Genomic DNA, 26,179 nt, shown 5'->3' with positions numbered 1-26,179 from the left:
CCTTTTGCACTCTCTCACCTTTCTTTTACTCTCCATATACTCTACTCTTCTTATAACACTTCTGCTTTGTAAAAACCTCTCATAAGCTACCTTTTTCTCTTTAATCACACCCTTTACTTCATCATTCCACCAATCACTCCTCTTTCCTCCTGCACCCACCTTCCTATAATCACAAACTTCTGCCCCACATTCTAATACTGCATTTTTAAAACTATTCCAACCCTCTTCAACCCCCCCACTACTCATACTTGCACCAGCCCACCTTTCTGCCAATAGTTGCTTATATCTCACCTGAACTTCCTACTCCCATAGTTTACACACTTTCACCTCCCTCTTACTTGTTGTTGCCATTTTCCTCTTGTCCCATCTACCTTTTACTCTAACTGTAGCTACAACTAAATAAATAACATGCTGGCCATGTCCCACTGAGGCAGGGTGACCCGAAAAAGAAATGCTTTCGCCATCATTCACACCATCACTGTCTTGCCAGAGGCATGCAGATATGACAGTTTAAATGTCAGTCTCGCAACAGATATCCAACACCCCTCATTTAAAGTGCAGGCATTGTATTTCCCACCTCCAGGACTAAAGTCTGGCTAACCGCTTTCCCTGAATCCCTTCACAAAATATTACCCTGCTTGCACTCCAACAGCTCGTCAAGTCCCAGAAACCATTTATATCTACTCCTATCTAACATGCTTACCTATGCCTACTGCATGTCGAAGCCCCTTGAACACCAGACCTCCTTTACTCCCTCCCTCCATTCTTCCCTGCCTTCCCACTACAGATTTACACACTCCTCAGCCCTCTGAATAATACTTTTAGTAACTCCACACCTCCAAATTTCCACACTACGAATTCTCTGCATAACATTTACTGTCTCCAGCCTCCTCACTGCAACATTCACAACCCATGCTTCACACCCATATGAAAGTGTTGGTACCACTATACTCTCATACATTTCCCTCTTTGCCTCAATGGATAACGTTCTTTATTTAATAAATGAATCTTAATGCACTGGTCATATCCCATCTAAGTAGGATGACAAAAAATCACCATTTTTCAACGAATCAGTGTTTTGCCAGAGGGATCACAGTTCAGATTACCCTCCAAACTGCATTATCCTCACCCTTTCTTTAGAGGGCAGGCACTTATCTTCAGACCCCTAGAATCTAAGTCCAGCTAACCCATTTCCCATGAATCCCTTCATTCCTGTTACCTTTCTCACACTCCAACAGCACATGAAACCATAATTCCACTTCCACTCATTCTGATCTAACATGCTCAGACAAGCCTCCTGGACATAAAAGCTCCTAGCACTTATAACCTGTACTACTTCCAATCCTTCCTGAGATGATCCCCTGCCCCTCCTTCCTTCCATTCCAGAAATATATACCCTCTTAGTCATCCCATTCTGCTTTACCCTCTCTAAATGCCAAACCACTTCAACAGCTCCTCAGCCTTCTGAATTATACTTTTGGTAACCTCCATATCATCTTTAACACTCCACATTCTCTCAAAATCTTCACTGCCTCCATTCTTCTTGCTGCTGAGTTCAGACTACATGCCTCACACCAACAAAAGTATTGGTACCATTACACTCTTGCTACATTCCTCTATTTCTTTCCATAGTTAAATTTATTTTTACAGTTGCCTCAACACACTGACTACCTATTCTGTAATTTCCCTTGTCCTTCATAAACCCGTCTCCTAAATATCTGAATACCTTTGCTTCACCCATTTTCCTGATGCCTCTCCTCTTGCTTTCCCTTTCCACTCTTATAACACCCCCTTCCCTCTTTTTTATGCACTACACACACTGTATCACTTTACACTGTAAAAAACTTTTCTATTCTAACTTTTGCCCTTACCACCCAATTTAACCTCATTCCACTAATCATTCCTCCTTCCACCTGGATCCATCCTCCTCCTTTCAACAAACCAGTCATATCCCACTGAGGCAGGGTGACCCAAAAAGAAAAACAAAAGTTTCTCTTTTTAACTTTAGTAATGTATACAGAAGAAGGGGTTACTAGCCCCTTGGTCCCGGCATTTTAGTCGCCTCTTAAGACACGCATGACTTACGGAGGAAGAATTCTGTTCCACTTTCCCCATGGAGATAAGAGGAAATAAACAAGAACTAGTAAGAAAATAGAAACCCAGAAGGGTGTGTGTATATATATGCTTGTACATGCCAGTGTAGTGTAACCTAAGTGTAAGTAGAAGAAGCAAGATGTACCTGAAATCTTGCATGTTTGAGACAGAAAAAAAAACACCAGCAATCTTACCATCCATCCTCCTATACCTACAAAATTCTGCTGAGCACACTAGCATTGCAGCCTTAATCAGCCCCATACATCCAGCTTTCCCCCCTTATTACCTGTACTCTAACCTATCTTTTCCCCATTAGTTGCTCTTATCTTACCATGTCTCCTTAACTTCATTCACTTCACGTTTACCCACTGATCACTACCACTAAATAATGATCTGACTTATCTGTTGGCTCTAAAACATGCACATCCAGAAGTCTACCTGTCAAAATTTTATCTACCAATACACAGTCTAGCAAACTGCTGTCATTGCACCCTGTAATATATCTGATCTACTTATTTATCTTCTTAAAATATGCATTTCCTATTACCAAACTTTTGCTATATATATTTCTACAAGTACATGTACAAGGTATACAGGCCTAGCTGACATCGGTGACACTACTATATAGAAAGCTGCTTGTTATGCTCTCAGAGCAAATTAGGTCAGTTTTGTCTCAGGATATGACCTACACCAGTCGACTAACTCCCAGGTACCCACTTTACTGATGGGGAACACAGACAACCGGTGTAAAGAAACACACCTAATATTTCTACCCTCGCCAGGAAATGAACCTAGACCTTGCTGTGTGAAGCGAGAGCTTTAGCCACCAGGCCACAATATTGTTAACCCCTATCATTCCAAAGTTACCTACTATGCCATTTACAATAGTCTCACTTTAGCATTTAGGTCTCCCACAACAATTATTGTCTCACTTAGCTCAACACTGCCTAATCGCTCAATACCTCCAACAATCTCTCTACATCTCTCACCCCCAGGAGCATACAAAACTTTCTATCACCCACTGCATCCCACTTTCATTTTAATCTGCATAATTCTTAAATTTATACAATTTTACCCCTTTTACCTTTTCATTTAATATACTGTGGTTGCAATTCTCAGATAAACCTGATCTAATCCAATTTACTCCCCATTGAAATTCTTCCACCCTTTTAGCTTATTTTCATTCAAAACATTATCAATTCTTTCTTGTTCATACATCTACACTTAACAAAAAAAATGCCCAATACAGTGACTGGAACGATACACAAATAACCACTCTTCACAGTTCATTTTCCCGTCTTGACTACCCTTCAAATTTCATAGACTCGGTCTTCTCGCATGCTAAACGTAATTTCGCTACTCCTGGGAACTCTTCTGTTCTCTCCCTTCTACATTTCTGGTCTTTCTAATCTCAACAACTCTCTCCATTCCTTAGACATCAAACTTATTTTCCGCCAGACTAACACTCTTCGCACTGATCTAGTTCATACCTCTTCTCCCTCTATAGATGCTCCTGGTGTCTACTCGTTCTTGTTCCTCCTGTCCTCTTCAGTACTTCGGGGAAACTGGCCAATCTCTGTCTGACAGACTTAGGGAGCACGATAGTAGTGTTAGGCTTGGCAACACTAACAATGCTCTTTTCTGTCACGTCAGAGATCAGTCATCCTATTGACTGGTCTTCTGATAAAACTGTCTTCCCTGCTTCCAACTTTAACAGTCGCTATCTGGTTGAATCCTCCCTTATACACAACTTTCCTTGTACGAATCTTAGTCCTGGCTTCGTCTCTGTAGATGCCTTCCTTTCCCACTACATTGTAAAATGCTGCAAACTTCAGAACACCTGATTCCTTTTTCTTCTTCTCCCTCTTCCCCTTTCTCCTTCATTATTCTGTGTTCTTGCTCCCACCCTCTGGGCTCCTAGCTCCCTCGCAGTGCTCCTCTTTCTTAGTATTTGACTACCTCCCCCACTACCACCACCTGGCCTATATATACTCTCTCCTTTTCATTAGTGTGACTTTGTAAATGGCCCAAGTTGGACCGAAACATTGTTGTAAGCTCCTCTCTCTGTGCGGGTTATTTGTGTATCTACACAAACACCCCAATTTCAAAATTTTGCTTATCTTATTTAGTAACTGAATACAGAAGGGGTTACTAGCTCCTAGCATTTCAGTTGCCTCTTATGAATGGCTTACAGGGAAAGAATTCTAGCACACTATCACAGTGAGTTTAATTGCAATATATGAGCATGTGTGTTTATGGACATTATTCTTTAAATGATCTTTTAAAGTATTATTAATCCTACGGTACATTAAAAATAATAATCTCTAGCCGACACATTGCTACCCATCCTTCAGAGTGCAAGCTGTTAAGCTATTTAGATCATTAGGTACACAACATAAGCATTAAGAACTAAACATTTGTAATATATAACTATTTGTCCTGGAGGAAATTAAAGCACCAATGTTGTTCAACAAAGTACTGTATTATCTGTACTTTAATGTTCATAAAATTTTATATTTACACTGTGTTAATTCCTCATTTAACAAAAAAGAGCAAGATACCAAGACTTCTGACAATAGGCTTTACCACAAATATATTTTGAATAAGAGGACTAATGTAATAATATCACTTTGAATAAAGATAATTAAATACATCAGTCTTCCGACAGGTACAATATACATCTACAAAATGCATTTCATGACAAAAAATTGATTCGCTGGCCAAAACTGAAAAAACCACTATCAATGTAGAAGGTCACTTGGTGGGATATTATCACTTGGAAAGTCACTAGAGATTAAATTCTCTCTGAAATGTGACGAAGTTCCACTTCTTATTACAGTGGATTGCCCAGGTCTGGTTCAGATCACCGTGATAATTACTGCAGATCACTGTGATGATGAATGCAGATCACGGTGATAATGACTGTGTAACACAGCCACCACTGACGGGCATGTACTTGATCTGGCTGCTAGGGCTTCTGCTTCCTTTACTGCTGCTGCTGCTTGTGCTCTTGTTCGAGGGTCCTGTGCACGAGGGCCCCATAGGAGGACCACACTCAGGGTCAGAGTCTGAACTTCCTGCTGGTGAGACTAGGTGATCCTTACCACCCCGTGAAAGCTGAAGACGCCGAAGGAACCTGCAATGAGACACCCAGACTTCAGCAGCCCTGCAAGAGAGAGAAGGAGGGAGTGAGGGGGAGGGTGGGTAGGATGTGGATGTGGCTCGTGGTAAAAGGTGTGACTTAAGGTTTTGAAGCTTTATTTATATACCAAAAAATCTAACTATTCATATCCTACAGATCACTCAGATACACAGGCACGTTTAAACATTTGAACGTGAACACTTGCATAGATGTGTTTAACTCGTCCTCCAAAGCAAACATTGTTATTAACTGACTCGCGAAGGTCCATAAAGTGACCACAATACTGCAGTATGAATGTCTGATTTTACTGTCATGCATTCTCAAAACTGACAGTAATATTAATTTTGTGTTAAATCCATACCCATGCTTTCTGTTTCCTTAATGGTCGCCCATTTTCTTCTCTCAAAATCTCATGCAAAGTATTGGTTAATTTTGATTGATGATCTAAGCTAATACAAGTTTAAAGCCAACATTGGCATTTGAAGGACAAGTTGAAGCTTTACATGTTGCTTAAAAAATTAGCATACATCTGAAAAGCATGTTGGTTTTAAATAATGTTGGGGGGCATTGCTCTCATTTCAGCGAAAGCAATATTAATTGAAACTTAAAGCCATGAAGCTTTAATCTTATTAAACTGACAGATAAAACAGAACATCAGCTACATAAAAAGATGAATCTATAAGAACAGTGTTATAGGCTCAATTTTTAGTAGGTGAAAAAAAAAAAGTACATGGCAATAAAGCAGAGTGATATTTTAACTTGTCTACTCAAGATATGTGAAAAGAGGAAGTGTCTATGAAATTTTTTTGATAGTATTGAAAAACTAACTTTATAGATACAAGTAAATCAAATTTATAATTGTTCAAAATAATACTGACAGATTTCTAAAATCTATTATTACATGCAATACACAGTACACACACACATGCTATATAGTACATATACTGTACAACAAATACATACCAATATATAAACCTATATTTATCCAAAATGTACATAATTCTGCAACAGATTAATCCTAGGATCTAAGACTATAACAAACATGCAAGCATTCTCAAAATGTTAAACTTACTTAATAGCCGTGAAAGGGACAGACAGACTGCTCTAGATGATCAAGACAATACTGAAGTTGCAAATGCTATATTCTTCAGAAAACACACTCAGTGAAGATATCAAGGAGTTATATAATTTGAAAGTTATATAATTTGGAAGAGAAGTTATATTCACTGTTGCCATGGCTCACCACTACCACCGTCACTAATACAATTCCCATTATCATCACTAACTACAAAACAATTGTATATGCATGCTAATTATTGATGTGTATCAAAATATAATTAATTATTGCATGTACAAAAAACTTTCCATTAATAAGAATTTTTGCAACCATAACTCTCGAGTGATCTCAGTACCATCTAAATTTTACATTTTAAAAATATTCTATTTAAATGATTAAGTGACTTGGAACTTCAAGTTTATATAAAACTAAATACACTACAATAGAATGTTTATAGTCCTGCATTCTGAATTATTATTTTTTATCTTTATGAAAAGTACAAAATCTGAGTCACTGAGCCCTGCACAACAAGGGTGAAGCAGACGATAGAAAGTAAAAGTATCAAATGAATGCAAGTGTAGCTAATCAGTTTCAGCTAAAAAAAAATCCCAGAGAAATGGCTTTATATGTGGAACAGTCAGAAAGGATGAAGACACAGCAAGTATGTCAAATCAGTGCAGAAGAGGTTGAAAATACTGGGAGCAATGGGCTAGTAACCCCTTCTCCTGTATACAATTACTAAAAAAGAGAAGAAGAAAAACTTTATAAAACTGGGTTGCTTAAATGTGCGTGGATGTAGTGCGGATGACAAGAAACAGATGATTGCTGATGTTATGAATGAAAAGAAGTTGGATGTCCTGGCCCTAAGCGAAACAAAGCTGAAGGGGGTAGGAGAGTTTCAGTGGGGGGAAATAAATGGGATTAAATCTGGAGTATCTGAGAGAGTTAGAGCAAAGGAAGGGGTAGCAGTAATGTTAAATGATCAGTTATGGAAGGAGAAAAGAGAATATGAATGTGTAAATTCAAGAATTATGTGGATTAAAGTAAAGGTTGGATGCGAGAAGTGGGTCATAATAAGCGTGTATGCACCTGGAGAAGAGAGGAATGCAGAGGAGAGAGAGAGATTTTGGGAGATGTTAAGTGAATGTATAGGAGCCTTTGAACCAAGTGAGAGAGTAATTGTGGTAGGGGACTTGAATGCTAAAGTAGGAGAAACTTTTAGAGAGGGTGTGGTAGGTAAGTTTGGGGTGCCAGGTGTAAATGATAATGGGAGCCCTTTGATTGAACTTTGTATAGAAAGGGGTTTAGTTATAGGTAATACATATTTTAAGAAAAAGAGGATAAATAAGTATACACGATATGATGTAGGGCGAAATGACAGTAGTTTGTTGGATTATGTATTGGTAGATAAAAGACTGTTGAGTAGACTTCAGGATGTACATGTTTATAGAGGGGCCACAGATATATCAGATCACTTTCTAGTTGTAGCTACACTGAGAGTAAAAGGTAGATGGGATACAAGGAGAATAGAAGCATCAGGGAAGAGAGAGGTAAAGGTTTATAAACTAAAAGAGGAGGCAGTTAGGGTAAGATATAAACAGCTATTGGAGGATAGATGGGCTAATGAGAGCATAGGCAATGGGGTCGAAGAGGTATGGGGTAGGTTTAAAAATGTAGTGTTAGAGTGTTCAGCAGAAGTTTGTGGTTACAGGAAAGTGGGTGCAGGAGGGAAGAGGAGCGATTGGTGGAATGATGATGTAAAGAGAGTAGTAAGGGAGAAAAAGTTAGCATATGAGAAGTTTTTACAAAGTAGAAGTGATGCAAGGAGGGAAGAGTATATGGAGAAAAAGAGAGAAGTTAAGAGAGTGGTGAAGCAATGTAAAAAGAGAGCAAATGAGAGAGTGGGTGAGATGTTATCAACAAATTTTGTTGAAAATAAGAAAAAGTTTTGGAGTGAGATTAACAAGTTAAGAAAGCCTAGAGAACAAATGGATTTGTCAGTTAAAAATAGGAGAGGAGAGTTATTAAATGGAGAGTTAGAGGTATTGGGAAGATGGAAGGAATATTTTGAGGAATTGTTAAATGTTGATGAAGATAGGGAAGCTGTGATTTCGTGTATAGGGCAAGGAGGAATAACATCTTGTAGGAGTGAGGAAGAGTCAGTTGTGAGTGTGGGGGAAGTTCGTGAGGCAGTAGGTAAAATGAAAGGGGGTAAGGCAGCCGGGATTGATGGGATAAAGATAGAAATGTTAAAAGCAGGTGGGGATATAGTTTTGGAGTGGTTGGTGCAATTATTTAATAAATGTATGGAAGAGGGTAAGGTACCTAGGGATTGGCAGAGAGCATGCATAGTTCCTTTGTATAAAGGCAAAGGGGATAAAAGAGAGTGCAAAAATTATAGGGGGATAAGTCTGTTGAGTGTACCTGGTAAAGTGTATGGTAGAGTTATAATTGAAAGAATTAAGAGTAAGACGGAGAATAGGATAGCAGATGAACAAGGAGGCTTTAGGAAAGGTAGGGGGTGTGTGGACCAGGTGTTTACAGTGAAACATATAAGTGAACAGTATTTAGATGGAAGAAGGTAAGGTACCTAGGGATTGGCAGAGAGCATGCATAGTTCCTTTGTATAAAGGCAAAGGGGATAAAAGAGAGTGCAAAAATTATAGGGGGATAAGTCTGTTGAGTGTACCTGGTAAAGTGTATGGTAGAGTTATAATTGAAAGAATTAAGAGTAAGACGGAGAATAGGATAGCAGATGAACAAGGAGGCTTTAGGAAAGGTAGGGGGTGTGTGGACCAGGTGTTTACAGTGAAACATATAAGTGAACAGTATTTAGATAAGGCTAAAGAGGTCTTTGTGGCATTTATGGATTTGGAAAAGGCGTATGACAGGGTGGATAGGGGGGCAATGTGGCAGATGTTGCAAGTGTATGGTGTAGGAGGTAGGTTACTGAAAGCAGTGAAGAGTTTTTACGAGGATAGTGAGGCTCAAGTTAGAGTATGTAGGAAAGAGGGAAATTTTTTCCCAGTAAAAGTAGGCCTTAGACAAGGATGTGTGATGTCACCGTGGTTGTTTAATATATTTATAGATGGGGTTGTAAGAGAAGTAAATGCGAGGGTCTTGGCAAGAGGCGTGGAGTTAAAAGATAAAGAATCACACACAAAGTGGGAGTTGTCACAGCTGCTCTTTGCTGATGACACTGTGCTCTTGGGAGATTCTGAAGAGAAGTTGCAGAGATTGGTGGATGAATTTGGTAGGGTGTGCAAAAGAAGAAAATTAAAGGTGAATACAGGAAAGAGTAAGGTTATGAGGATAACAAAAAGATTAGGTGATGAAAGATTGAATATCAGATTGGAGGGAGAGAGTATGGAGGAGGTGAACGTATTCAGATATTTGGGAGTGGACGTGTCAGCAGATGGGTCTATGAAAGATGAGGTGAATCATAGAATTGATGAGGGAAAAAGAGTGAGTGGTGCACTTAGGAGTCTGTGGAGACAAAGAACTTTGTCCTTGGAGGCAAAGAGGGGAATGTATGAGAGTATAGTTTTACCAACGCTCTTATATGGGTGTGAAGCGTGGGTGATGAATGTTGCAGCGAGGAGAAGGCTGGAGGCAGTGGAGATGTCATGTCTGAGGGCAATGTGTGGTGTGAATATAATGCAGAGAATTCGTAGTTTGGAAGTTAGGAGGAGGTGCGGGATTACCAAAACTGTTGTCCAGAGGGCTGAGGAAGGGTTGTTGAGGTGGTTCGGACATGTAGAGAGAATGGAGCGAAACAGAATGACTTCAAGAGTGTATCAGTCTGTAGTGGAAGGAAGGCGGGGTAGGGGTCGGCCTAGGAAGGGTTGGAGGGAGGGGGTAAAGGAGGTTTTGTGTGCGAGGGGCTTGGACTTCCAGCAGGCATGCGTGAGCGTGTTTGATAGGAGTGAATGGAGACAAATGGTTTTTAATACTTGACGTGCTGTTGGAGTGTGAGCAAAGTAACATTTATGAAGGGATTCAGGGAAACCGGCAGGCCGGACTTGAGTCCTGGAGATGGGAAGTACAGTGCCTGCACTCTGAAGGAGGGGTGTTAATGTTGCAGTTTAAAAACTGTAGTGTAAAGCACCCTTCTGGCAAGACAGTGATGGAGTGAATGATGGTGAAAGTTTTTCTTTTTCGGGCCACCCTGCCTTGGTGGGAATCGGCCGGTGTGATAATAAAATAATAATAAATATTTAGATAAGGGTAAAGAGGTCTTTGTGGCATTTATGGATTTGGAAAAGGCGTATGACAGGGTGGATAGGGGGGCAATGTGGCAGATGTTGCAAGTGTATGGTGTAGGAGGTAGGTTACTGAAAGCAGTGAAGAGTTTTTACGAGGATAGTGAGGCTCAAGTTAGAGTATGTAGGAAAGAGGGGAATTTTTTCCCAGTAAAAGTAGGCCTTAGACAAGGATGTGTGATGTCACCGTGGTTGTTTAATATATTTATAGATGGGGTTGTAAGAGAAGTAAATGCGAGGGTCTTGGCAAGAGGCGTGGAGTTAAAAGATAAAGAATCACACACAAAGTGGGAGTTGTCACAGCTGCTCTTTGCTGATGACACTGTGCTCTTGGGAGATTCTGAAGAGAAGTTGCAGAGATTGGTGGATGAATTTGGTAGGGTGTGCAAAAGAAGAAAATTAAAGGTGAATACAGGAAAGAGTAAGGTTATGAGGATAACAAAAAGATTAGGTGATGAAAGATTGAATATCAGATTGGAGGGAGAGAGTATGGAGGAGGTGAACGTATTCAGATATTTGGGAGTGGACGTGTCAGCGGATGGGTCTATGAAAGATGAGGTGAATCATAGAATTGATGAGGGAAAAAGAGTGAGTGGTGCACTTAGGAGTCTGTGGAGACAAAGAACTTTGTCCTTGGAGGCAAAGAGGGGAATGTATGAGAGTATAGTTTGACCAACGCTCTTATATGGGTGTGAAGCGTGGGTGATGAATGTTGCAGCGAGGAGAAGGCTGGAGGCAGTGGAGATGTCATGTCTGAGGGCAATGTGTGGTGTGAATATAATGCAGAGAATTCGTAGTTTGGAAGTTAGGAGGAGGTGCGGGATTACCAAAACTGTTGTCCAGAGGGCTGAGGAAGGGTTGTTGAGGTGGTTCGGACATGTAGAGAGAATGGAGCGAAACAGAATGACTTCAAGAGTGTATCAGTCTGTAGTGGAAGGAAGGCGGGGTAGGGGTCGGCCTAGGAAGGGTTGGAGGGAGGGGGTAAAGGAGGTTTTGTGTGCGAGGGGCTTGGACTTCCAGCAGGCATGCGTGAGCGTGTTTGATAGGAGTGAATGGAGACAAATGGTTTTTAATACTTGACGTGCTGTTGGAGTGTGAGCAAAGTAACATTTATGAAGGGATTCAGGGAAACCGGCAGGCCGGACTTGAGTCCTGGAGATGGGAAGTACAGTGCCTGCACTCTGAAGGAGGGGTGTTAATGTTGCAGTTTAAAAACTGTAGTGTAAAGCACCCTTCTGGCAAGACAGTGATGGAGTGAATGATGGTGAAAGTTTTTCTTTTTCGGGCCACCCTGCCTTGGTGGGAATCGGCCGGTGTGATAATAAAAAAAAAAAAAATAAAAACTGGTATAACCTGACAGTTCTTTAAACCGGTGCAAGAGTACAGTTTCCCCACAACTGAATGTTGGTCACCAATACATACCAACAATTATATTTGTCATCTAAGAGTGTGTGTGTGAGAGAAAGAGAGTCACCCACAAGTTCCTTGCCCTCTATATCTGTGCGCGTGCACACACACACATAGGTACTCGATGTTGTGTTTACTAAAAATGCAATGCATCCAATGTTGAGTACAGAGAGGATGCAAGAAATCACTTTCACTGCATTTTGAGAATAAGACTACAACAAAATGATGTAGTCATGGTAGCAAATGTAGATGACAGCAGAAAAAAAAATGTCTGCTACAAAAATTGAAGATAAAAGTAGCAGTCATTATTGGACAATTTAATTAGCTAAAGCACCTAATGGAATATAAGATTATGATTTGAAATGATCAAGGAAGAACTCGAGACTTCAGGAACAGAAGGTGGAGATGATATACTTAGACCATAGGTCATTTCCCAAGCAGAAAATAACACATTAACAAAGTGGTAAACCTAGGGACTCTACAACTGTTTTTATGTATAAAGCAAAGGAGTGCAATAACAAGAGGGTGGAGCAAAAATTGACACTGTTAACTTTACACTCTTTATATCACAAAATGGGCAAGGCTTGAACCCATGGCAGGCAAGTCCTAAAACTCAGAGGCCTGTTTAATGACCTAGTTGGATGAATCTTATTAGAGCCAGCTAACTCAGTAGTTAAGTGCACTAGCCTGTGAGTTTTAGGACACCTGTCACGGGTTCAGGCCCCACCCATTCTATAATTTGTTTGCAATCGTGTTATTAATCTTACTAATACTGTATTTGTAATAATTCTGAGGGGTCATCAAAGCACAAAGGCTATAAAAACTAATATGTTAACTAATACAATGGCCATGTTGTGGATCTCAAAATTAAGGGATGTTAGAGACTGCACACACTTTCATCAGGGGGAAACTGAAAGCTTCCCTCTTTATAACAATCCCTGATAACGACATCCCCTCTGCCCTTCCTATATAAAAAAAAAAATAGTTGCAGAAGTAAAGGAATGCACCTGGCCCCTACTATTGAAGAGCATCTTTAGCTTCTATGACACTCAGTTTTTAGGGAAGCAATCTGGTGTTTCCATTATAAACTGCATGGCAACTGAAGAAGAGGCCAAGCAAATTAGCAGTTCGAAGACCTGTAATAGAACTATTCACAAATAGTGGGGAAGAGACTACCAGGCCACAGTATGAAAAAACATTCTGAAGGCATAACTTTAAGCAAGTGTGAAGAGGCTCAAGGACAATCAATAGTACGTTTCAAATGAGGCAGGCACTAGCTAAATATTTGTACTAGAACAAGCAATGACAAAAGCTTAAAAAATTCTAATATAGGTATGATGTAGCTATTAAAGAAGTGATAAAAGCCCAAAACCAAACTACATAATGGCTCTCAGAATTTATAAAAATTAGTAACAAAGCAAAGCTGAAAAGGCTAAAAATTCCCTGGCTGACCATAGGAAGAGACGAGACATGACCACATTCCTCTGTCAAGTCCTAAAGGATACAAAATTTATAAATATTTCTTAATACAGTGAAACCCTGGATTTTGTCCTTAATCCGTTCCAGAAGGTCGGTGTAAATCCAAAACAGATAAACATCGAAGCAATATTACCCATAAGAAATAATATATATCCAATTAATGTTTCAGACACCCAATAACAAAAAAAAAAAATTTAGAGAGAATAACTATAGTGCTGCAGCTCTTCAGTGGTTGTCTCTTCCCTGTGGTTGTCCACCAACTCTTCCACATCCTGGCCACTCGCATCCAACCCCATGGACTTCTCCAAAGCTACAGTACGTTCCATGACAGGCGTAGGGTTGTCAAGTTTACACTAACTTATATTAAGTTAGTAATATAACTAGGCTTTAAAACACAATAAAAAGTAAAATACACACACAGTACACTCATTACCTACCTTAAAATATTTGTAGTCTTAATGCAGGGCGAGAGGCGAGTAGTATTTATTTGTAGTTCCAAGCAGACTACATCCGCCTGGGCTATACCTACTGGTTACATACACTGCAGCCCACAGCCATATTACCATCAACATACCATGTTCACTGAGTTTAATCGTTTCTAACAGCTACCTTTAGATGCCATCATAAACAAAGGGAGAAGTAATGAATAATTCATGCCGGGAATTGTAAACAAAAACGTTAAGTTTATTAAGGGCGGTGACTGGGCCAACGCAGAGTCATACATGTTTTCTCTAACACTGGACCAGAGAAAACGCAAATGTTTTCCCTCCACCAACTCACCCCTCGATAGCATATAAACATTGCATGTTTATATGCTATGTAATGTCTTTCTTACATAATTTTGAAGAAAATCTAGATGGATTAATGAAAATGTCTATATTAATGTAAAATAAGACATTTAATGTGCCCAAGAGTGAGTCATGAACATATGAGCAGCCTAGGGGGACACATCTGATACGGACGATTTCCGGGACGAGGTATGAAATCCGGAGCAAATTTTCACCAAAAAAAAGAAAAAAAAATTCTAGAAATCCGAATCGTACAATATCCAGTGCGGACGAAATCCGGGGTTTCACTGTATAATCAACAGCAAGGAGTATCTACAGAGGAAGAAAACAGAGTTGGAAGGATACTAGAACATTTTCCTTCAAAGAGTGGTCACCTATCATTCAACAGCAGTGTACTCTGCTCAACCAAAATGACCCAGGTTGGATTATCAGATAGCAGGGCAGGGTAGGGCAAGACATATGAATGAATTTTCAGCTCCTAAACACAAGGTTTGGGGGCCCCATGTTACCTGATTTAAGTCATGTGACCTACCTTCGTATGCTTCATCTCTCTCAACCTTTAACTTACTGAACATGACCTTAAGTGTAAGGACAAAATATACAGTAGTGTACAGTACAATACTAATTTTGTTATACTGGCTCTTATGTTTACTTGTGCTACTGAAAACTGTTTATTAACTTGCATATTTCGACATTTATGTGTTTTCTTTCTTTGATACCCGCTATTTTCAACCAGGGCAGGATGACCCAATGAAAGAACTTTCACCATCAAGTAGTACCTAGCTGTCTAACCAGACATGCATACACCAATTCAAATGAATACTGAGTTGTAACATCCCCACCCATCCTTCAGAGAGCAGGCGCTACTTCCTACCTTCAGAACTGAAACTGTTTTCCCTGGAATCTTTTCATACTTCAGCAGAACATCAAATCCCAAGAAGTACTTTTCTCCATTGGCTCCAATTTAACGTAACTGTACATGTCTGCTGGATCATTAAACCCAACCTCTATCTTGCAGTGAAAAATAGGATATATAATTATTGTCCACTGTCATCAAAACAAAAAAAAAAAAGATATAAACTTGTGATATACAATATGGGTCAGTAGTGCATCAAGATCTTTCTTCTTTCTTTCAACAAACCAGCCGTATCCCACCGAGGAAGGGTGGCCCAAAAAGAAAAACGAAAGTTTCTCTTTTTAAATTTAGTAATTTATATAGGAGAAGGGGTTACTAGCCCCTTGTTCCTGGCAATTTAGTTGCCTCTTACAACACGCATAGCTTACGGAGGAAGAATTCTGTTCCACTTCCCCATGGAGATCCTTCTTTATTTCAACACACTGGCTGTATCCCACCAAGGCGGGGTGGCCCAAAAGGAAAAACGAAAGTTTCTCCTTTTACATTTAGTAATATATACAGGAGAAGGGGTTACTAGCCCCTTGCTCCCGGCATTTTAGTTGCCTCTTACAGCACGCATGGCTTACGGAGGAAGAATTCTATTCCACTTCCCCATGGAGATAAGAGGAAATAAACAAGAACTAGAAAGAAAATAGAAGAAAACCCAGAGGGGTGTGTATATATATGCTTGTACATGTATGTGTAGTGTGACCTAAGTGTAAGTAGAAGTAGCAAGATGTACCTTAAATCTTGCATGTTTATGGACACCAGCAATCCTACCATCATGTAAAACAATTACAGGCTTTCGTTTTACACTCACTTGGCAGGACGGTAGGACCTTCCTGGGCGGCTGTCTACCAACCTCCTACTTCTTTCTTTCAATACACCAGTCATATCCTACCGAGGCGGAGTGGCCCAAAAGGAAAAACGAAAGTTTCTCCTTTTACATTTAGTAATATATACAGGAGAAGGGGTCACTAGCCCCTTGCTCCCGGCATTTTAGTCGCCTCTTACAACACTCATAGCTTACGGAGGAAGAATTCTGTTTCACTTCCCCATGGAGGTAAGAGGAAATAAACAAGAACAAGAACTAGCAAGAAAATAGAAGAAAAAATGAGGGGTGTGTATATATATGCTTGTACATGTACATGTAGTGTGACCTAAGTGTAAGTAGAAGTAGCAAGACATACCTTAAATCTTGCATGTTTATGAGACAGAAAAATGGACACCAGCAATCCTACCATCATGTAAAACAATTACAGGCTTTCATTTTACACTCACTTGGCAGGACGGTAGTACCTCCCTGGGCGGTTGCTGTCTACCAACCTACTACCTAGGAAAAATAAATAAAGCGGTCAGAGTCTCAAAACTCCAGACCATCGCGTTAGCCACTGGGCCAGCTAGATATGAAGATATATTTTATTTTGACAAGCAGCTGCCTCCTGCTTATATCAGTTAATATAGTATATTACAAGTTTCTTTTCTCCTCCTCTGACCGTAATCTTAATCTTAAACATATTTGACCATTCTTGCAGCTTATCCATGACATCTTGCAGCTATATGCAGTCCTCCTTAATCTTTATCTCAAGAGCTTTGCATCAACAGAGACATATGAAGAGGATGACTAACATACAGTTAAAGTAAAAATCAGCTGGCCCAGGGCCCTAAGGCGAGCCCCCAAGGCTCCATTTTGTATACAAAAATGACTAATGAAATCAATTTTGTTATGCATCGAGTAATAATATGGATGAATATATTTTAATAATTATTACTTTTTTCTTTCAACACACCGGCCGTATCCCACCAAGGCAGGGTGGCCCAAAAAGAAAAACGAAAGTTACTCTTAAATTTAGTAATTTATACGGGAGAAGGGGTTACTAGCTCCTTGCTCCCAGCATTTTAGTCGCCTCTTACAACACGCATGGCTTACGGAGGAAGAATTCTGTTCCACTTCCCCATGGAGAATAATTATTACTATTATTATTATTTATTATCATCATCATAAGCAGTAGTTCATGGGATTGTAATGGTAGGGATGAATGGAGGCAATGGTTAGTGAGAGTGTAAACAAACGTCATAGTTGGTGTAATAGATTAGTTTCAGGGAAAGTCATGGTAAGAGTACTAAAGTTGAAGTCAGCCTGGCCCATGGTCATGGTCAAGGAGTAGAAAAACTCTCAGAACTCAAAGGTATGTTAAAAGTGGAACTTTCTACAGGAAGGGCAATTGAGAGTTAGTGTGTTAAGACACTGATTATGTCAGAAGTGAATTCTGCATGTTCTCTGTTGGAAAGGACAGTCTATTAATATACAGTGAACTATCAGAGCTACCTGACAGTCCTTACACTGGGGCACCAGGAATCTCTCCATGTGATTTCTGTGCAAGAGCAACTCATCCCTAAGTCATAATCATGCAAGTGTAGTTTCCCAACACCTTACAGCTATGGAAAAAATACCATGAACTTAACTGCAGTTTAATTAAAAAAAATTTTGTCCGATAATTCAGATCAATGCTTTGGTCATAGTTGTTGAAAGAGAACTGAAAAATAGTCTGAAATATGGTGCTACACGAGAGCCCAGCAGATCATTAGTATTAGATGGAGCAGCTGAGCCTGCATGTTTGTTACCCTGAATGTCCGTGGCCAGGAACCCGACAAAATGCTAATACTGCGTGTGCTAGAAATATGACAACTATAATTGTACATGAAGAATGATGTGAAGTGAGAAATCAAATTTGTGGATACCTCATAACACAAAGTTTGAAACAGTAATGAATGAGGAAGAGGATAAGATCCAATTCCTTGGATCAAAACTTCCATTGCTGTGACAAGGCACCTCCTTGAAGGGTTTCTAAATAATAGAAATATTGTATATTGCATATATACTTATCCCAGGGCACCAACTGCACTTAATTCATCACCTAGACATATGTAACATTTGCCACTGGACATACATAGGAATCAATCTCCATCAGGTCAATACCACTACAGTAGGTTTCATACACTAGCCATCATATACCACACTTTCACACTTTGGGCTGGCATTTGAAAAGTTCTGTCGTTATAAAATCCTTGTGATTTATTCTCACTGTGTGCAGTATACAAGACACTGTGGACAGTAGGAGTGAACTCAATATTTTAAATGTGGTAAAAAAAAATGCTATTATAAAGAAATACAGTATGTAATTATGTATGCAAAAAATAAGAAAAAAATTTTTTGCTATAAAATAAATTTTATTTACTTGCTTAAATATGGCATTATTTACTATATTACGGATGCTAAGTTTACCCCTACTATCAGCAACACCTCATATAAAGTACAGCATGGGACAGAGAACCTGTCCTTTGGAAATGCCACTTTGTCATTTTTTTTTTTCAGACTGGCATCCTGTGACTCCATTCCCTTTGTGTAGATATCATTTCCTCAACATTTCAAAATCTCCACCAGAGCTCTCTACTATATCTTTCACCAATGCAGTGTAATGTTGTAAACCCCTTATAGATTTAGCTCTTTCCATGAATATAACAACAGTAATTCAATCTGCCATCTCAATGATTCATCACTTCCTTTCTTGCAGGTAATCTTTCATTCAGTGGCATACCATCCCAGATATCAAAACCTGCTTTACCAATTCATAATTTAATTACCAGATGAAATGGTATATATATTGCTAACAAGTATAAAGACTACGATACAAGTTGCCCAAAAAAAAACATTTTATTGGGAAAATGTTGAGCTGTGTAGAGCTTTATCAAGTCATAACTATAAAGCTCTACAATGAGTTTAATAATATTTCCAAAAAAGCTTGTTCTGCAACTTATGTCTGTCTTCAAACAAAGTAATCACCTGAAGGCACTGTATAAAGGCCTTTCAACAGTCCAAGAAAATGTACTGTACCCAACCTTCTGTTTGTCTTATTTCTTGATCTTCTCATAGAACTCTAGGTTAGTGATGCACAATATTCCTTCTAAACCCATGTTGTTGGTGGTCTGGAGTGAATCCTTTCCTCTAGAAATGGTTTGCCAACACTTGACCATAGAGAAGAGCACCAAAATACGTAATGCTCATAATAACACGAGAAATACCATGCAAAGTTTTTTCTCTAACAGGATAACCAGTATAGATGTACACATATGAGTTCACGCAGAGCTATCTGGTTAAAGCTAGCACCTTACGGGGGCACTGTGGACGCAACATGAGACAAGGGACGCAACAAGCAGCAGGTTCTCTTATTAAACATAAAGCATTACCATGTAGCTCTGGTTTATATATTAAGTGCTGTAAAGAATTACATCAGCGCAGAGGTCCTGTGCAAATATATACAAAGTGCGCTAAACTTAAACAGCCTATACCTAGGCTCTACTGTTAAAAGCAATGCAATCATTTAACAATAGGTGATCTGAACGATATTTATATCTACAGGAACACTGTTAGACACTTGGCTTATGGATACTACCAGAGAAAACGATACAGAATAATGATAATGGGATACTGCAACACTAGGGATATGCCAACCTGACTAGCATGAGAGCAAGTTTCTCACAACCAAGTCCCATCATGGGCAGGGTGGGCGTGGGAGGAAATCTTTAGGCGGGCGTTGTGCTTCTTTCTGCCCGACACGGCAAGATGACAGAAAGGAAAGAAAGAATGCAATCAGTGAAGATGGTGTGTGAGTGATGTCGTGCAGAAACGTTGAGAAGAGAATTGGCCAACAAACTTACAAATTGTTACATTTCTGAGACTAGTATCTATAATCAACAGTCAATCATGACCAAAAAATGTAAAACAATATGATTTTTGTGCAGTGATACATGCAATGGCAAGTAGAGCTATTAGCTGTGAAGGGAAAAAGTGTCAAATATAATCCATTTGTCTTTCGAATTAATACCAAAAAAGTAATTATTGTATATAGCTCTAGGTATTACATGGTAAAAAGGCAAGGGGGGAAGAAAGAGTGTTAAGGGATATATATGGGATAAGGACAGGTAAAGGTTAAGGTGGTAAAAAGAAATGGATGATGAGGAAAGTAAATCACTTCCATACATACTGGGGTTAGGAATTAGGTTAAGGAGACAAGAAACTGCTTAGTGAATATCCTTAATGACAAACCATAAAAAAAAAAAAAAACTTAAATAATGGGAACAGTCTTGATTTTCACAAATGCTCTTCAGACTTGCAAAAGTAATACAATACATGTATATAAAACTATTTAGCATCATTGTGCAATGCACCAAGTTTCCAACAGCAGCATTAATTACTGAGCAAGTATAGTATCATCTCCAAGGAATACTTTTTGAATACTTTGGAATACTTTTCGACACAAAATTAATTTTTAAAGATCTTTCTAATATACTGTATTCCACTTTAATTTAATGTATTATTGGAAAACATGCTCAGCAATTCATAAGAAGCACCTGAAGCTTCATGGCTATGTTAAGGCAAACAGGAGGTTCCCAGCTTACAAACTTGCTAATTACATCCACACTCAAGCCAAGGAACTTAAGAACCAGTTGAGGTTTTACAAATGTCAAGGCGCTGTACGTGTATGAATACATAACCATTCTATATATACAATTGCTTTTTTATACAAATAACTCATTTGTAAGTCAAAAAACTAGGAATGCAAGTCTTTTGTAAATTAAGAGACCTCCTGTATATACGATACTTTGACTGCCCATTGTTTAGGTGTGTAACATGATTCTCTAATCCTTCAACTACTATTTATTGTGTAGAAATAATCTAGTATTATCCTAATTGAAAGTTTACACTGTCCTATGATTCAAATGTTGCAATAATGAGTTAACTTTTCAATTATATAAAATTATAACCATCCTCTATCTTTACTGCATATCATTCAAAATAGACATTTCAGATCATTTAAAATAATGGCACTACATCAAGAGTAAACTAAAGTACAAATAAACGATATTCACAATATATACATTGGAGAAGAGGAATTCTAAATATAAATTATCTAAACCCACTTGTTAAGTGGGTTTAGAAAACTTCATGTCTGACATCTATGGAAAAAAACATTTGTAGCAAGGTATGATTAGATGGAAGAAAAGAAAAACAAACAATACCAACTGGATTATAAGAAAGGAACATACGTTAACCTATAAAAAACATGGACAAGCTTGATAGAGGTCCAAAGACAAGCTACAAAATAGTTCTAAGAGCAAAAAGAAAATACATAAGTTACAAAGAATGGTCGAGAGCATTAAATATTTTTAACTGGCCGAAGGGAGCTAATGAGAAATTATAACCACTCTTACAGTAAATGATTATAAAAAAAAAAAAAAGAATAGGCAAGGAAGATTTCTTAACAATCAACAGGAATAAACAAAACACAGGCACGAGCTGTGACAACCCCCTGCAACCATATAGCTGAGCGCACTCGCACACGCACACAGGGGCCAGGAGCTCGGACTCGACCCCCGCAACCTCAACTAGGTGAGTACATACACACACCAGTTGTGACTCGACCCCGGCGAACACTTATAGGCAAGCACACACTCAGACACAAACACATACGCACAAATACACACACACACATAGCCGAGTAATGTACACTGAACATATGAACTAACACATACATAACTAGCTGAGAACAGTACACACAAACATACACCCACAGGCTTTTAACAACATAAAAAGTTGAAACAATAATATTTATATAATTAATGATCATATGATGCTACAGGAAAAATATTGAAGTATAAAATCATATTTTGTTAAAGTATGCAGACATAAAGATTACTTTTCTTTATTACCATTATATATAAAAGTATTTATACTACTGTGGATCACCACTAAAATATTTACATTGAAAAGTTTGCAATTCTGTGCAGAGTAAAGCATTCTTTATGTACTGTACATACAATATACAATTGCAAATAGTCCATCCTTTTATATTTAAAATCTAATATCATGTTAATCCCAGGAATGCCAGTAATAATCTTTATAGAAGACCCAAGAATAGGCTAATGGTGCAAGGTCCTATAATTTAATACCTATACAGGATTGGACTTATGTAATCTACAAAACACTTCTCATTTCAGAGATTTAATTATTTGCAATGTGGAGAAAGTGAGCACAAAGCATGGATAAACTAGGTTGATTGAGGCAATGCAAATCAGACAAGAAGAGAAATGGCAAGGCTGAAGAGGAAAGAGATGTGAAATTAAAAATAAATCAAAGAAAGCCTTACCGGATCTGGTTACCAAAGTTTCTAAAGCGAGAGACTTTTCTGTGTCTAGGAAGCTCTTCTATACCTCTGGATGGCTTCAGCATCAACTGCTCCTGCAATGACGACCACTCACATTATAATGAAAAATACAGTATTATATGAATAAATAAACATTAAATGCTGAATTGCCCACACAGTTTTAGTGCTTTTTTTCAATACTATATGTAGTTTGAAAATATATGAGGTACCGCACCTTAGAAATAATTAGACATTTGCAACAAGGCACAACCTTGTACATAGCCTTTAATACAAATTGAAAACATACACACACACATGCACTCCTCATTTATATTCATCTATATGATCCTTGAAACATCATGTTACGTAAACGTTCCTCCTGACCCCCGACGTAGGTAAGGGGAGAAAGAAAGATGCAAGATCAAGCATTTTGAAACATGACTCTGAAAATAGCGAGCTAGTTTGGCAACCCACAGATATTCGTATAGAATGTTAATTCAAGTGTTCTCAGTGTCTTCCTTTAATTAAAAAGTAAAATGTATCAAAGCATCATTTTCTACTACCTATAGTAATATCTTGCACCATTTGCAACTTGATAATGGTACAAAATGAGCCAAAAATCTATCATAATTTCATCTAATTTGTTTGAATAAGATTATTATAACTTGTTTTTCATTATATATTCAAGTACATATATTTAATTTTTTCCTACCCATTTTACTACTTTTGTATGATGTAGTTAACACAATTGTTTGGAGAGTATTTTTTTTAATGCATCAGCCATTTCTCACCAAGGCAGGGTGACCCAAGAAAGAAGAAACTTTCATCATCACTCACTCCATCGCTGTGTTGCCAGAGGCATGCTGATACTATGGTTCAAAAAACTGCAACAAATCTCCACCCCTCCTTATCAACAGCAAATAAAGTTTGGTGAATGACAGAGAGGCACTAGCACATCACAAGGCATCAATATGTTAGGACGTGTATGACAAACCCATCCTTGACCTGTTTCCCACCAAGGCTCACTCACCCAAAGAAGGAAAATGTATTTATCATAACTCATTCCTAGTTTTCCTTCCAGAAATGGACAAACATTACAGTTCTGCTAATCCACCATTGTAAACATGTAAATATGATCCCTGAACCATCTGCCTAGCTCTTCAACCATCCAACTGTCTAGTTCTATATAATTTTAGTCAGAAAACTAGGATAATAATCCAAGTTAGAAAGAATCTCTTTCCCCTTAGCTAGAGCAAAATGATTTTAATAGAATGATGATTTTACAGGTCTGGCAACAAAATATTTTTTTTATATCAAGCAAAGTGAAATCACGTACAATAACACTGATAAATAAAAGACTGAAAAAGAGTAAAGGCATCAAAAGATGGATATAGACCAAACATGTAAATATAATATCATATAGGAGAGAACCAATTTTATGCAAGTTTTGTTCTAAAATTTCTCTAGTACATGTTGTTTAAAACAGATCCTCTACTATATACTACATTTTATTTGTTTGTATTGTTTTGTGACTGAACACATACAACAGACATGCATAATATAATCTGAGAAAAATTAGGTATTTAATTTTTATCATACACGTCATAATTGATTATTGAAATGTAAAAAAACTCTCAGAAGAAACACAGCCAAGATACAAGAAAATTTATCACTGCGAGAAAGACACTTTGCCGAAGATCTTGTATTTCTGACACAAAGTGATAGGCATGCCTGTACTGCCATGCCACAGGGGGCTAAAGCCAACTATTAAAGGCCTACCACATCTGTTCATACCTACCTTCCTTGTTGCCCAGCTAACCATAATGGCCTATATATGTAGTCTGTTGTCTACCTTGCACTGTAATAAGCTAAAGTCAACCATGAATTAGTTTACTGATTTGGAATAATGGCTATAAGCTGACATACAATAGTAGTAAAAAACTTATAGCAAAGAAATTCATATTTATACAATGTTTTTTCTCACTGGGTTAAACATACATTACATAAATAAAAAGTTCTTTTCCATAATTGACTTTGTACTACCCTAGTTTATGCATATGGCTGATCACCTTCCGAAAGAGAGAGAAAGGGATATATATATATATACATGTATATGTTTGTGTCAACACACCGGCAGTATCCCACCGAGGCGGGGTGGCCCAAAAGGAAAAACGAAAGTTTCTCCTTTTAAATTTAGTAATATATACAGGAGAAGGGGTTACTAGCCCCTTGCTCCTGGCATTTTAGTTGCCTCTTACAACACGCATGGCTTACAGAGGAAGAATTCTGTGTGTGTGTGTGTGTGTGTGTGTGTGTGTGTGTGTGTGTGTGTGTGTGTGTGTGTGTGTGTGTGTGTGTGTGTGTGTGTGTGTGTGTGTGTGTGTGTGTGTGTGTGTGTGTGTGTGTGTGTGTGTGTGTGTGTGTGTGTGTGTGTGTGTGTGTGTGTGTGTGTGTGTGTGTGTGTGTGTGTGTGTGTGTGTGTGTACTCACCTAGTTGTACTCACCTAGTTGAGGTTGCGGGGGTCGAGTCCGAGCTCCTGGCCCCGCCTCTTCACTGATCGCTACTAGGTCACTCTCCCTGAGCCGTGAGCTTTATCATACCTCTGCTTAAAGCTATGTTAAAGCTATGTGTGTGTGTGTGTGTGTGTGTGTGTGTGTGTGTGTGTGTGTGTGTGTGTGTGTGTGTGTGTGTGTGTGTGTGTGTGTGTGTGTGTGTGTGTACTCACCTAGTTGAGGTTGCAGGGGTCGAGTCCAAGCTCCTGGCCCCGCCTCTTCACTGGTCGCTACTAGGTCACTCTCCCTGAGCCGTGAGCTTTATCATACCTCTGCTTAAAGCTATGTATGGATCCTGCCTCCACTACATCGCTTCCCAAACTATTCCACTTACTGACTACTCTGTGGCTGAAGAAATACTTCCTAACATCCCTGTGATTCATTTGAGTCTTCAACTTCCAACTGTGTCCTCTTGTTACTGTGTCCAATCTCTGGAACATCCTGTCTTTGTCCACCTTGTCAATTCCTCTCAGTATTTTGTATGTCGTTATCATGTCCCCCCTCCTGTCCTCCAGTGTCGTCAGGTTGATTTCCCTTAACCTCTCCTCGTAGGACATACCTCTTAGCTCTGGGACTAGTCTTGTTGCAAACCTTTGCACTTTCTCTAGTTTCTTTACGTGCTTGGCTAGGTGTGGGTTCCAAACTGGTGCCGCATACTCCAATATGGGCCTAACGTACACGGTGTACAGGGTCCTGAATGATTCCTTATTAAGATGTCGGAATGCTGTTCTGAGGTTTGCTAGGCACCCATATGCTGCAGCAGTTATTTGGTTGATGTGCGCTTCAGGAGATGTGCCTGGTGTTATACTCACCCCAAGATCTTTTTCCTTGAGTGAGGTTTGTAGTCTCTAGCCCCCTAAGAGAGAGAGATAAGATAAGATTTCGTTCGGATTTTTAACCCTGGAGGGTTAGCCACCCAGGATAACCCAAGAAAGTCAGTGCGTCATCGAGGACTGTCTAACTTATTTCCATTGGGGTCCTTAATCTTGTCCCCCAGGATGCGACCCACACCAGTCGACTAACACCCAGGTACCTATTTGCTGCTAGGTGAACTGTAGACTGTACTCCGTCTGCGGTCTTCTTTTCCCTTCCCCAATCTTCATGACTTTGCACTTGGTGGGATTGAACTCCAGGAGCCAATTGCTGGACCAGGTCTGCAGCCTGTCCAGATCCCTTTGTAGTTCTGCCTGGTCTTCGATCGAGTGAATTCTTCTCATCAACTTCACGTCATCTGCAAACAGGGACACCTCAGAGTCTATTCCTTCCGTCATGTCATTCACAAATACCAGAAACAGCA

The 26,179-nt window shown here is 39.0% G+C and overlaps 2 protein-coding genes across 21 annotated transcripts in view; one reads left to right on the top strand and one right to left on the bottom strand.

Moving 5' to 3' along the window:
- Wdr24 (WD repeat domain 24) overlaps positions 1-23,688 on the top strand; it is an 87,353-nt gene extending 63,665 nt beyond the window's left edge. For 3 of the 9 annotated variants that reach the window (XM_070096862.1, XM_053791499.2, XM_053791498.2), the window contains one exon: positions 23,125-23,688. The gene's annotated coding sequence lies outside the window, so the exon portion shown is untranslated. Of the gene's footprint in view, positions 1-4,762; positions 5,340-22,183; positions 22,307-23,124 lie in introns of those variants that run through there. The other 6 variants (XM_070096865.1, XM_070096861.1, XM_070096864.1 and 3 more) reach the window with 3 other exon arrangements.
- Positions 5,002-26,179, bottom strand: part of LOC128699018 (uncharacterized) — a 657,033-nt gene continuing 635,855 nt past the window's right edge. For 8 of the 12 annotated variants that reach the window (XM_070096843.1, XM_070096852.1, XM_070096847.1 and 5 more), the window contains 2 exons: positions 22,333-22,424; positions 5,002-5,260 (listed from right to left, as the gene is read on the bottom strand). In XM_070096843.1, coding sequence (XP_069952944.1) covers positions 5,002-5,260; positions 22,333-22,424 — 351 coding nt within the window. Of the gene's footprint in view, positions 5,261-19,637; positions 19,732-22,332; positions 22,425-26,179 lie in introns of all 12 variants that reach the window. The other 4 variants (XM_070096846.1, XM_070096853.1, XM_070096849.1 and 1 more) reach the window with 3 other exon arrangements.

The sequence above is a fragment of the Cherax quadricarinatus genome, chromosome 55, assembly GCF_038502225.1.
Source record: "Cherax quadricarinatus isolate ZL_2023a chromosome 55, ASM3850222v1, whole genome shotgun sequence".
NCBI classification, from domain to species: Eukaryota; Metazoa; Arthropoda; class Malacostraca; order Decapoda; family Parastacidae; genus Cherax; species Cherax quadricarinatus.
The sequence above is the reverse complement of the archived record's forward strand: the minus strand, read 5'-3'. Positions and strand labels throughout refer to the sequence as shown.